Consider the following 12,158-nt stretch of genomic DNA (forward strand, 5'->3'; position numbering starts at 1 on the left):
AGTATCCCTTTTGTGTCACTTAGATATACAATGAAATGCAGTTAAGTTCGATGTTCACATGTTCGATGTCGTTCATTCTCGCTTCAGTCACTGGCCGTTGAAACTTTTCCAAAATAGGGATGGTGAAATGGTTGCAAATTTCGTCCAGATTTGTCGGAGGTGCAGCCACCGGTCCATAAGACGCCGACATCTGTTCGTAAGTGCCAGCGTTTGCTCGCTTTATGCAGTCACAAATCCGAGATCAAAACAAAGAATATCAACGTAGGTCAGTTCATCTTCAATCTTCACCGTATGATTAATTATCAGCGTATTTTTTGAGAAGTTCCCAAAATCTCGCAAAAATATGTAGTACAACTAGTTCTAATCAGTCCATAGTTAGCAGATGACACTATGACCGTTCTCTATGTTTAGTAGTAACTTAAAGCACATTCTGCCGGAAAAGTAACTGCAAGCCTCACAAAGCTTTGGGTGAATACATAGTTCAGCAAATCAGTCAACTACCTGGATATGTCTGATTGAAGAAAATGAATATGATCAAGTTATAGAGCTAGACGATGATAAATGGGGAAGGGACCGAAGAGTTCTACTATGGGATCATAGACAAGCATCGGAATGTAGACAGAGTCCTTTATAACTGTAATCTGTATACATTAAAATTTGTTTAAAAAAAACGTGAAACGACACGTGCCTACTGAAATTATTGGAGTACTGTTGTTCGAAAATTTCAACTCCAATTTCAATTTCAATTCGAACAACACTCAGATCTTTTGATCTTTTGTGATTATAACTAATTCACAGTTTACAACATTCAATTTCACACTCTAATTCACAATAAAACTCGAGATTATTGAACAGCTTGTATAGGGCCATTTCTTGTTAAATGTTACCACCTTCTTGCAATCGGCTTGCCTATTTCCCGAGGACTGCATCCACGGTTACATTCTATTTCTTGTATCGCTGAGACGGTAGCTGATATAGTTAGCGTACCTTTTAAACTGCCTCAAACCAACTGAGTCAAAAGTGAATAAAATGAGCATCGAACTTTATACGCGTTAGTAACTGATTCACTAAAAACTGCGGATTAAGAACGATCAGGAAGTGAACAAACGACTAGATTCCATATCCGCAAACATCTATTTTGCAGTAAAGTAATGCATTGGACTAGAACATGTGCACGAAAGGGTGCAGTGAAGTGAATCATACCGTCAGAAAACACTTCAATGGACGACAGAAAATGCGCCTGGACAGGTTTGCGTAAAAGAATAGAGGTAAATTACGCTGGAGTAATTGTAACAGAATATTCAGCGTGAATTTCTGCGTTACAAAAAACAAGAAAGTGAAAAATCTGATAAAATTGCTGAAAAGCCAGTATCAGAAGGAAAAAAAAAACATTCGTAATGATAATGAATGAGAATATCAAACTATAGTATTCAAAGGAACTGGATGTTGTTGAGATTTCAGGAACTCTAATGATAGGCAGCACGATGGCTACATCATCGTCTGCACCACTACTATCGGAAACACTGTTAAGCGGTTATGCAAACAATCTTTTGGGCACGGACGAGGGGCCCTGGTTGGAGTGCTTTGGTGGGTATCAATCACATCATGAATGATCCCCGAAGGAAACAAGTGCAAGATTAAATACTGACGAGGATTTAGATAACTTCATTAAAAAAAACCACGTAAGGGTTAACAAAAAGCTGAAATTATCTCAAAACCAGCCACTGACAGAAGAAACTTCATATAGTTTCTAATGAGGATTGTCCCCAATCTTCAAACAGTACTTCAATATGTGGTTCTTGCTGAACATAAACGAAGTAAATGCTGTGAACAACGGTTTCTGGTTTCTAATGTTTAAGAGCTCCATTTTTTCCCAAAAATGGTGTGAAGGTGTGTATCAAAAAGGTTTCAGCACTCGTTAAGGCTCGTCGAATAATGTTTGGTTGCCTGAATGGCACTCAGTTTTGCCAACACAATACCCAATGCTCGAACAAAAAATAAATACACATCATACTCAAATAGCATGAACGTATAATCTATCAAGATGCTACAATACTTCGAAAGCTTCTGACCAACCAAAACATCCAGAGGCCGCGGAATATAAACTTCTACTTTGAAACTAACAGAAAAACATAGTATAGAACGGAGCAATACGCAGGAAATCGAACGCATAACAATACTTTGCTTGTGCTTTATGTTTGTGCGTGGGTTAGATCGGAAAAGTAGTAAGAAGACAAGCTCGTAAGAATGCCAGCTTGCATTTATTGAGCTTCGTCACATATCTTCAACATAATCTACCACAAAAAAAAAACAAAAAAAAAGTGTTAGTGAAAAGCTATCACTAACAAACGTTGGAGTGTCGAGTCATAAATCTGTAACGAAAAGAAAAAAACTGAAGCATCGTACTAAAAAGACGTTCTCACCGAAAGCGCACGAAATTGCTTCTGTTCGACGAACGGCTTAATAGCTGGTTGATTCATGACTGGAAGGGAAAGCTCGATGAAGAGAAGACGAACCACCTGTGCCAGCGAAAAATCTGCAGAAATGTTTACGTTAGGGTAAAAGGACTTACTCAGCACCGCTACATGACTTCTTCGCTGTAGAAAAAACGATAAGCAAAAACTGTTAATTACGAACAAATTACTTCAGCGCCAAAATAGACAGACATGAGAACACTCTGAAAGCTTGGTCTGTTCAGAAAAATGTAGAGATCACTCACTTTTGTGCCTGCATTAGTCATTTGTAGCGAAACCCCAGTGGAGTGATGGTAAGTGAAAGTGATACAAAATCACTGCTTAATTACAATGGATTAAAAAAAAGAAGAAGTTCCGATGTTATCCAAAGAAATTTGTTCTTTTTTTTTCAAATAGATTTGAATTTAAATCCTCAACAAAGCGGAGCGGGAGCGGTCAAATCGTACTGTATCAAGCTCTAATATGCAAATAAACATTCCAAAAGATTAAATTACATGCAGTTTATAATGATGGAATTCTTGAGGAATAGAATTTAAATTTACAAGTATACTTTTGCAATTGGAGGATCGAATACTGATCATCCGCCTAGAAGTCATGCAAGGTTATTATCGGCAAGAAATCAACTATTTCTTTGTAAGGAATTACGGAATGTCAGAACTTGACACATAATGGTCAAGAAGAAAATGGCAATCAGTTGTTCACTGAACTGTAGCAAGCTGCAGTTAAAGTATGTTAAGCATTCTTAATATTCTGAATGTTGTTAAGATGATTAAAATCTGCTGCGTAGAAATAACACGTGAAAGAACCCTCACTCCAAAATAATTTGTCTCATTCAACTGCACAAACATCCGATTCAAAGCAACCTGACATTTGGTACAATTGCGTAAGCAGCTACGCTCGAGATAGCGCGGTGGGACCTCTGGAACAATATAGAGTTCGGATTGTAGATTACGACTGTAAGAGTGGCAACGCCTAACTCCCTCTAATTATCCTGAAAAACGATGAAAGCGACCTTATTTCCCTCGAACTATGGTAGGGTCTAAACGACATGAAGCTGGGTGCCGTCGCGTAAGCGAAGCGGCGCAGTGGAGCGTAGCAATTAAGGTGTAAGAAGGACTATTACTATCACCATCCGTTCCAGCATTTCGCGAGAGTTCCTCGTCGATTCCAACCGCCATCTCCACCATGCAGCTTCAACCCCAGTCGTTCAGGCAACTGGACATTGCTTCATGTCGTTTTGACCCGACTATACGTTAGAGTCCTTATTAGATAGTACATATTTCAGGTGGCACACTTCGCACCTGAACTCTGTACTGAATAATACAGGGACTCTAACATCGTCAATTTCGTAATATACTGCCTTTAAAGGCATCACTCCACAAACTTGAGGTGGTACGGATTTCAGGTGGAGTATTCGTATACGGGATGAGAGACTATGGAGAGAGGGGTGATTCCGTCCATTTCTTCCTAGTTGCCGTAAAAAACGGCCCAGAAGACACGGCTTCAGGCGTTTTGGCGCACTATTTTGTACAGGGAGTTCGCCTGGAGCGCGCCAGCCTTGTGCGGCGCCGCATCTTCCGGGCCGTTTTTTACGGCAATTAGAAAGAAATGGACGGAATCACCCCCCTCTCCATAGTCTCCCATCCCGTATACGAATACTCCACCTGAAATCTGCACCACCTCAGATTCGTGGGGTGATGCCTTTAATAACTGATAGGCTACGGAAAAAGTAGGATGTACTTGAAGGCTGCATTTGAGAGAATAATTTCCCTGGATGTAGGCGTACTCTTTAAATAGCGACCTCAGGCCTATGTTGGGGAACACTAGCATCATTTATAGTGGTGGTGATCCTAATCTGACCGCAGTCCCACCATTAACAGCTGTCATATGACGCCACATGTACAGTAGAGTCAAAACGACGTGAAGCACGATGCAGTTGCGAAGCGGTTGCGTTCGAGGCGGTGCGGCGGAGGGCAGCGGTTAGGATTGAGGAAGGACCCCCTCCTACCACCGTTCATCGCTACAGTTCGCGATGTTCCCACCCCGATTCCAACCGCTGTCTTCATCGCGCCGCTTCAAGCGCAGCCGCATACGCAATTGCACCGGGCTTCATGTCATGTCTAAACCGACTACATCACATGTGGGGACACACACTTTTTTCTCAGCTTCAACTAATCGGCTGCGCGGATTTGACACCCAGCTGCAAATGGTGACAAATGGCAAATGTCAAAGAGAAAACCATAGTTATTTAAGAGTCAAAGAGTTAACCATAGCTATGAGATTTAGGATCACCAGGACTACACATCGACTCGCAGTCCAGCATGCCTTGTGACGCCCGGGCAGGTGCAACGTCCAACCGGTACTCTGCGAAGTCTGGTGATCGATAGTGATGGTGGTAAGAACAGAAGACTCAGAACCGTTCATGGATGAGACGATACGAATGGCGCGAGATCATCTATGCACATCAGTGAACAGAAAAAAAGGAGATGTACTCCGTAAGGAAACCATCCCCCTCAATGGATACTACTGTTCTTTTCGAGGATTTCGCGGGCCAAGGGTGGGAAAATAAAGAAAATATTGGCGACATCGGCAACCACGTCAACTGAGATGCATCCGGGGATGCTTCGATGAACGTCGACTGCCGAATTCGAGCGGTTGCTGTAATTACGACGAATGCAACACATCACGCAACGTACACATTGTTTTTTTTTTTTTTTTTTTTTTGCACAAATCCCTTACTCAGATTCACCGCGTGGTCTCAAAGCGATGGAGGAAGTTTGAATCGCGGCTTTTGTCTGCGAAATTATCCCTCCGTATGATTCTATTCTAAAACGGATTTTCTTCCTTTCGAGAGACAAGAAAGTTGGATGAAATGTCACATGGACAGTGTGGACACTGTTGTTAGTGAACAGAAATGTCGTTTCACACATTTACCACAGAAAACAGAACAAGATCCAATTAGTCAACGATTTTCAAAAAGTACATACGACAAGTATGTATTTTGACTCCATTGAAGGGAAGAGGGGGAAGATGTAGTTGGGGAGGCCACTCAGTGGCGGCATTATTTCTCGATGCTCTTACTTTTTCTCTTAATAACTTCCGCTTACATGTCATGAATCGTCTAAGACTAATGATTAGGCTTAGGACCCCTTTAGGATAGGATTGTTTCAATTATTTACTTCGAGAAGTAGTGAGTAGCCGTCCTTCTTTCCCAACTACATTTTACCCTAAATACGAGACACCTCATAAAAATCGAGGGGATCTAGAGCATCCGAAGCTTTAATTTACCCGTTATGGGTGAAGTAATTACAGACTAGTGTTTCGATTTTTGTATGAGCTCCTTTTTTTGTGAAAGATCATTGTTATTTTAATATTGTTTCTGTTTTTGGTGCTGTTTTCCTCGCAGTAATTGACTCCTATTGACAGTTTTGTACACATCAGTACTTTTTATCATTCTAAGGCTTTTTTGTTTTTTTTTTTCTCCTTGCTCTTTGCTGAAGTCTGTCTCACACAGTTTTTATTGCAAAACCCAACAGGATAAAGTTTTAAGGGATTTGTTTGTCTATCAGTAGCCGTTTCGATGACTCTCGAGTGGTCATCACGATTCGCACCTCGTATTTGGTTCACCTGCCGTCAATCACCAGATATCTGCTCCTCTGAGAAGGTGATCATTTATCGGATAATCGTTGTTATCATTTCCATAACAGCTAGAGAATTGATTACCTTTTTGAAGTTAAGTGCAAAAAAAAAGAAAGATTTTTTGTGTTCTATTTTGCGTGGAAACTCTCATCTCAAAGATTTCACAGAAATCCGCAAACGAAAATTCCTTCTGCTTATTTTTACAGGGACGCAGTCGAGCGGATCTCAAAAAAAAAAAAAGATGACTGTGTAGTGGAACAATGTGATGCTTCAACTACTTGTGCTCTGATTTACTGCAAAAACGGAAACTGGTTGTAAAATCTAAGTTTTGAGCTCTTGATTTTTGCTCTTTCTAGTTCCGTCCTCCTTTTGATACGTGACCGAGCTTCGATCGTATTGTTCATTCTTCGACGCAGGAGGATTATAGGACGAGGGCGCGAAGGAGAACGAAAAGCTGCATCTCAGATCCCCTGTGGGTTCTCTCGTTTTCGCTTTTTTCAAATTTCTTTTTTTTTCATCAAACAGATAGTGCTTAGGCAAATCACGTCAGTAGTGAAATGGGAATCAAAAGAAATTTGAACCTCTCCTATAATCAGCTAGATATCACCATTTTATTTGCTTTGTCAGCAACTGCTTCTTCACACCTATGCATGGTGTTAGACTGATTTCAGAGTTAGTGGCTATCAAACGAACGATGCAGCCATGTTTCTTCAATGTTGCTCCACCAGATTTTAACCATTCAGGAAGACGCACAGGTTACTCTTATTCGTGGTAGGTTTTCGTTTCTATTTTTGCCATACTAGTTTTTTTTCGTACCAAATCCTTTCTCTTGGAAGGCATTATTTGAATATGTTTATTTTTTGATAGTTATTTGGAATTCTTACAAGAATGTTCTTCAACGCTTTATTTTTTTCATTTTTGTAGGAATTTTTTTGAACGTAGACAACATTTATTGCGGTTTTAACTAACGCTTGTTCCTTCCGTAGGGTTACAACGTATGGAACGAAAGACTTCTAATATACTCTCAACGCAGTTCAACTGTTTCTAATGGTTTTTTATAAGTTTCTTTTTCAGCCCTGATTCCTATTTTTTGGTCGGTAGCATCGCAGCAGTGGCTGTGGTGGTTGTATTCCTCGGGTTTTTTGCTTGCTATCTGGTACGTCATCAATGTTTAAATAATCGGCTCCTTTCCGCCTGCTTGCTCTGGCAAACTTGTAACATACTTTCCATTGCGACCTTTTTCAGAATTTTCCTTTCGAATTTCTGGGTGCAGATGTTACCAGAACACTTTCTACATTATCCAAATCAGACAACAGAGCAGCAACGTTATATGGTAACGTTGAAGGTAATTGTTAACTATCAAAGACGTTTTTTGATACTCCTATGGTTTTTCATTCGGGATCCCTTATGATGGATACTTCCTCCTATTTTGCTTTTCTATTCTCAGAAAAGGACGAACTAGAAATCCAAATGACATCTTTCGTCCCTCCGTCTAATTCGCCTGCGTTAAGAGCTAAACCAGCCTCTTTTGAGCTATCTTCTCCAAGTTGGTCCGCGGTTGTGTATAGTGACCATAGTATCTGCAGTGATATTGGAAGGTTCGCTTTTCATTAAAACTGATCTACCAATTCTTCAGGGGAACTTTATCGATTTCTATTTATTTTCCAAAATCTTTCTTGTCTAGATCCATTTTACTTCGAGGTGGCAATGCAGTGGATGCATCTATTGCAGTATTCTTTTGTCTATCTGCAGCGCTACCACATCGAGGTGGACCTGGTGGTGGTCTCATGGCTACAATTTATTCTGGTTCAAAATGTGCAACATTAAATGCAAGGTACTCTTATTTTTCTGCAAGAAAACAATCGATCGCTGCAAGGGAAAGAAATCCCATAAAGTTGCGCTTATATGACATGCGTCTGCAAACGTAAGACGGTGGAAAGGAGTTGGTACCTCAGCAATTAGTTCTTCCATTCGTTTGTTTTTTCATTAACTTTGTTTAAACCATCCATTTAACTTCGTTTTATACCCTGTATTTGAAGGCATCATCCCGCGAATCTGGGATGGTGCGGGTTTCAGGTGGGCTATGCCTATACGGGGTCGTAGATTGTGGGGAGGAGGGCTGACGCGCTCCGGTAGAACTCGTAGAAAATAGCGCCCCGGAACGCTCGAAACCGCATCTTCCGGGCCTTTTTTTACGACAATTAAGAAGAAATGAACGAGGTACGAACCGTTTCTGCAATCTACGATCTCGTATAGTCTTTGTCCATGAGAAATCCACATCACGTCAGATTCGTGGGGTGATGCCTTTAAAAACTCAAGCTGGCACGGAACTGTTTAAAATCAGATTTCATCTAGAGAATTCTGCCCTACTGATGCTACCGAAGCGTACTTCACCAATCGTCGTGACGAAACCGCTGTTGGTTAGTATTTTGTACAATTCTTAGCGTAATGAAAAATGTTAAGAAATGGGTACACTGAATCCCGAGTGTGAATCATAAAATTATTATTCTGATTATGTTTCTGCAAATGGAATATTTGTGGTATTACCCGCTCCTTAATTTTTGTTGTCTACTGATTCTTCTAACATAACGAAGTCTATTATTTCGTTTAGCGTTAAAGGATATTTTGCATAACTTTCTCATTCTTTGTATTTTGAAAGCATTTTCTTCGTTTTCGGATCTAAAGCTGCTGGGGTGCCTGTGTTTCTTAACGGACTTTACCGAACGTTTGAAAAGTACTCATCGAAGCGTCTAACATGGCATCAGTTGGTTTCTCCGACAGTTGACCTATGTGTTCGTGGTATACCTGTAACAAAAGAGCTATCCCGGAGTCTCATGGAGGCGCATTCGCTAGTAACGAATAGCCCTAGAATGAGGTATCGAAGTGGTTTTTCGTTTCCCTGCAACTTTTTTCTGCATTTTTTTAAATGGTGTATTTTTACAGATCGCATTTTGTTAATGAGACTACTGGCGAAGTGTTTTCTGAGAAGGAAAAAATGTTCTGTCCGCTGCTTGGCAATTTTCTTCGCGAGGTTGCAGAGGCGAAAGATCCAGTTGATTTCTTTTATCGCGGAGAAGGCTCGAGAAAGTTTTTGAGGTCGTCTGTCGGAAGAGGTAATTTTTATGATATTTTCAATGTTATGCAGTATGAAGAGTGATCGGACTCCGTATTCATCACTGACTTAGGCAAAGAAAGGTCCGGTTTTGCTCATCAAGTTCCTCTTTTTCCCATTAATTAGCTCGATAAAAAAAAATCGAAATACAGATGACGTCTTGCACTTATATAATCCGAATTCCGAATGTTCATGTGTAACAAATGATTTGCGAAATAGGTTATTTTTGATTTATTCCCAGTGAAAGCCAAAACTTAGCAGTGTTTTATGCTTCCCCTACTGTCATGTCGCGAGAAATTTTGCGTTTACCACTATCGCTATATGTACATTTAGATAGAAGATTTAGATAGACGCTACTGCTATATGTACATCTAAATAGAAGCAAATGTGCTGAATACTGGTCTTATAAGTAATGGTATAACGAGTGGTTATTACAGATGGATTTATAACTGCCCAGGATCTGGAGGACTGTGAGTCGGAGTTCCAAGCGGGTGTACAGATGTTCCTCGGAGGACAGTCGGTCTGTGGCCCACCACCACCGTCTATTTACAGCATAATTCAGTTAGCTGTCGCGGCTATGTATGGTCAGTTGGAGGACACATCGCAGTCGAGTTCAGGACATGATCCTGAACTCGACTGTTTTCCCTTAGCAAGACGGAGATTCAGAGGCAAACTCAACCTCAGTGCGTATACCACTTACTGCATGGGACAAATCAAAGCTCATTGGTGATGCAGTGTTTGACGAAGCCGTTTTGAAAGATTCTTTGGGATTGACTGGGAAGGATTCTGTACAGGAAGTTCTGAGACGTTTCAGAAATCGTCACAACCCTGAAATTCAGGTCCTCTTTGCGTTTCCGTTGGTTTGATCTTCTTTGAATATCTTTTTTTAGTACGACTTAACAGAAAAGGGATCATTTTCTGTGCTGATTGTTGATGAAAAAGGTGATGCAGTGTCCATGACGTCATCCCTGGGAGACAAGTGTGTTTTACGGCTTAATTGTTTTCCTTCTGAGTTATCGCTGCTAGAGTAATTTCTAAATTGCTCGTTACCATCTTGGGTGTGTGGAATAATTAGATTTCCTCAAGTAGAAAGCTGATCGATAGGTATCTGTTCAATTCCGAAAAAATGAGTTAAGTTTGGTGGGAAGTAAAATTTCATGTAATAGATCTCGCAGTTGTGCTGAAAAAGTTCTGTTGATACCTTGAAGTCATTGAAGTGCGATAGGAGGATAAGTTGTGTGTAAATAGCCAGTGTCATGTTATGAACAAATTTATTTGTTGAAAATTTTCTTAATACGTCAATTTAGAAGGGTCCTTATCGAAGTAGAATTTTCGCTTTCTGGCGCATCAAGTACGAAAATAGGATCTCGGCACTTGATTTGTGTATGCAACGTAGAATACGATGGATTCCCCGGCACTGTTAGAGAGCTCTGCAATGTTTCTGGACTGTTTAGGTTTGGAAATCGTGAATTTACTGAGTTTGGTTTCTTCATGAACAACGCTATGTCATCGTTCACTTACGATACAAACGTAGGATCAGTATCATCACGAAATTCTCCCCAATCTGCGAAATGTCCATTGACGCAGATGTCACCATTGGTTGGTACAAAAGATGGAAAGGTAAAATCCCTCTTTTTGTTGTTTTTCTTTTTTTTTTTTTTTTTGAAGCGTAGTTAATTCTTGATCCCATCAAATACGAGTGAATCCATTTCTTTCTACCTCGTAGTTGAAAATGAAGACTCTGAAAAGTGACTGTATAATTGGCATCTTCTACTTTCCATAGGCTTGATGATAACGCCGTTCAGCAAACCTTTTAAGTTTGCTTATACAGGAACTCATAGAACTTCATTTTAAAGCTGCATTCCATGCTTGCACCTTTTTTTCATCTTCAGAATTTGTCACATTAGAACTCGAGTTCTCGGTTGTCACATTACCGTAGGTAGTACAGCACTTACCGTATATCGAATAAGTAGGGAATTTTCTCGTAATTGAAAAGCACTCTTTTTTATTTCTGCTTATTCCACTCGAAAAATGTAATGTTCGGGACAATCACCATCATTGGTATCGAAACATCAGGTGATTCTATTTTGATTTCGTAGTGTCACCCCAAAATAATCTTACTCAAATAACCATTCAAACAATTGTTTGAGTGGACTTTGATTTCCATGGATAGGGTTGTCAATATAATAAGTTCAAAACTGTGTGAAGAATATGGAGTTGCGTGGACGGTTGTGCTCGAGGCGACGCGATGGAGCTTGCGGTTGGAATTGAGGTGGGACTCTGGCTAGCTTCACTCATCCGTGCAGTTCGACTGGAGCTGACGATGGTTTCACTGCGCCGCTTCGAGCCTAGGCGGTTGCGCAACTGATTCATCCTGCAGATCGTATTGACCCGACTATATTACGATGTGACTGGTCGCATTAAGTGGAGCGCACTCTAGCCCTGCTACATCTTTTTTTATAAGAAGTATAGTTGTGAGCTCGCAAGATAATTCAAGCGCAAAAATTACACTTACCACCGTGATACTGATCTTAAAATTCTCCTAGTTAACGAAGAATTTGGATATGAGCTAAAAGTGAATAACTGAGCTTGGATTGTTCTCATGTGGTATTTGTAGTAGCAAAAACGGTTTTTAAACGGTCGGTGTTTATCGGTGAATTTTTTTCTAGGTGTCCTTCCTCAGCGGTGGCACCAATTATCTCGGGATCTGTGCTTCAGTTCTTCGAGCGCTTACTTCTTTAGAAGGCATCCCAAAAGCTGGAGCTCCTTTAGTGTACAGGAACATGAAAGGTTTGCACTCATGGAGTAACGATGAATCGCTTTTGACAGGCTACTGAAGGGTATTTTTGACGATTTTAATTTTTAAGTAGGTGATTGTGATGACATCATGATCGTGACCATGTTTTTCCCTGCTTTTTTTCACTTGTAGAGGT

The 12,158-nt window shown here is 40.4% G+C and overlaps 1 protein-coding gene across 2 annotated transcripts; it reads left to right on the top strand.

Moving 5' to 3' along the window:
- Positions 1–1,469: 1,469 nt before the first annotated feature.
- Positions 1,470–12,062, top strand: RB195_015596 (uncharacterized protein; the record flags this gene model as incomplete). 2 transcript variants are annotated; one of them, XM_064206378.1, is made up of 14 exons in its annotated part: positions 1,470–1,587; positions 6,785–6,884; positions 7,188–7,269; positions 7,359–7,458; positions 7,561–7,711; positions 7,798–7,947; positions 8,469–8,533; positions 8,799–8,988; positions 9,057–9,226; positions 9,663–9,809; positions 9,892–10,064; positions 10,116–10,204; positions 10,680–10,845; positions 11,895–12,062. In XM_064206378.1, the coding sequence occupies 14 exons, from the start codon at positions 1,470–1,472 to the stop codon at positions 12,060–12,062; spliced, it is 1,869 nt and encodes a 622-aa protein (XP_064062259.1). The 2 variants fall into 2 exon arrangements, with proteins under 2 accessions (XP_064062259.1, XP_064062260.1); XM_064206379.1 differs by lacking the exon at positions 1,470–1,587 and having other exon boundaries at positions 6,808–6,884.
- Positions 12,063–12,158: the final 96 nt, after the last annotated feature.

The sequence above is a fragment of the Necator americanus genome, chromosome V, assembly GCF_031761385.1.
Source record: "Necator americanus strain Aroian chromosome V, whole genome shotgun sequence".
NCBI lineage: Eukaryota > Metazoa > Nematoda > Chromadorea > Rhabditida > Ancylostomatidae > Necator > Necator americanus.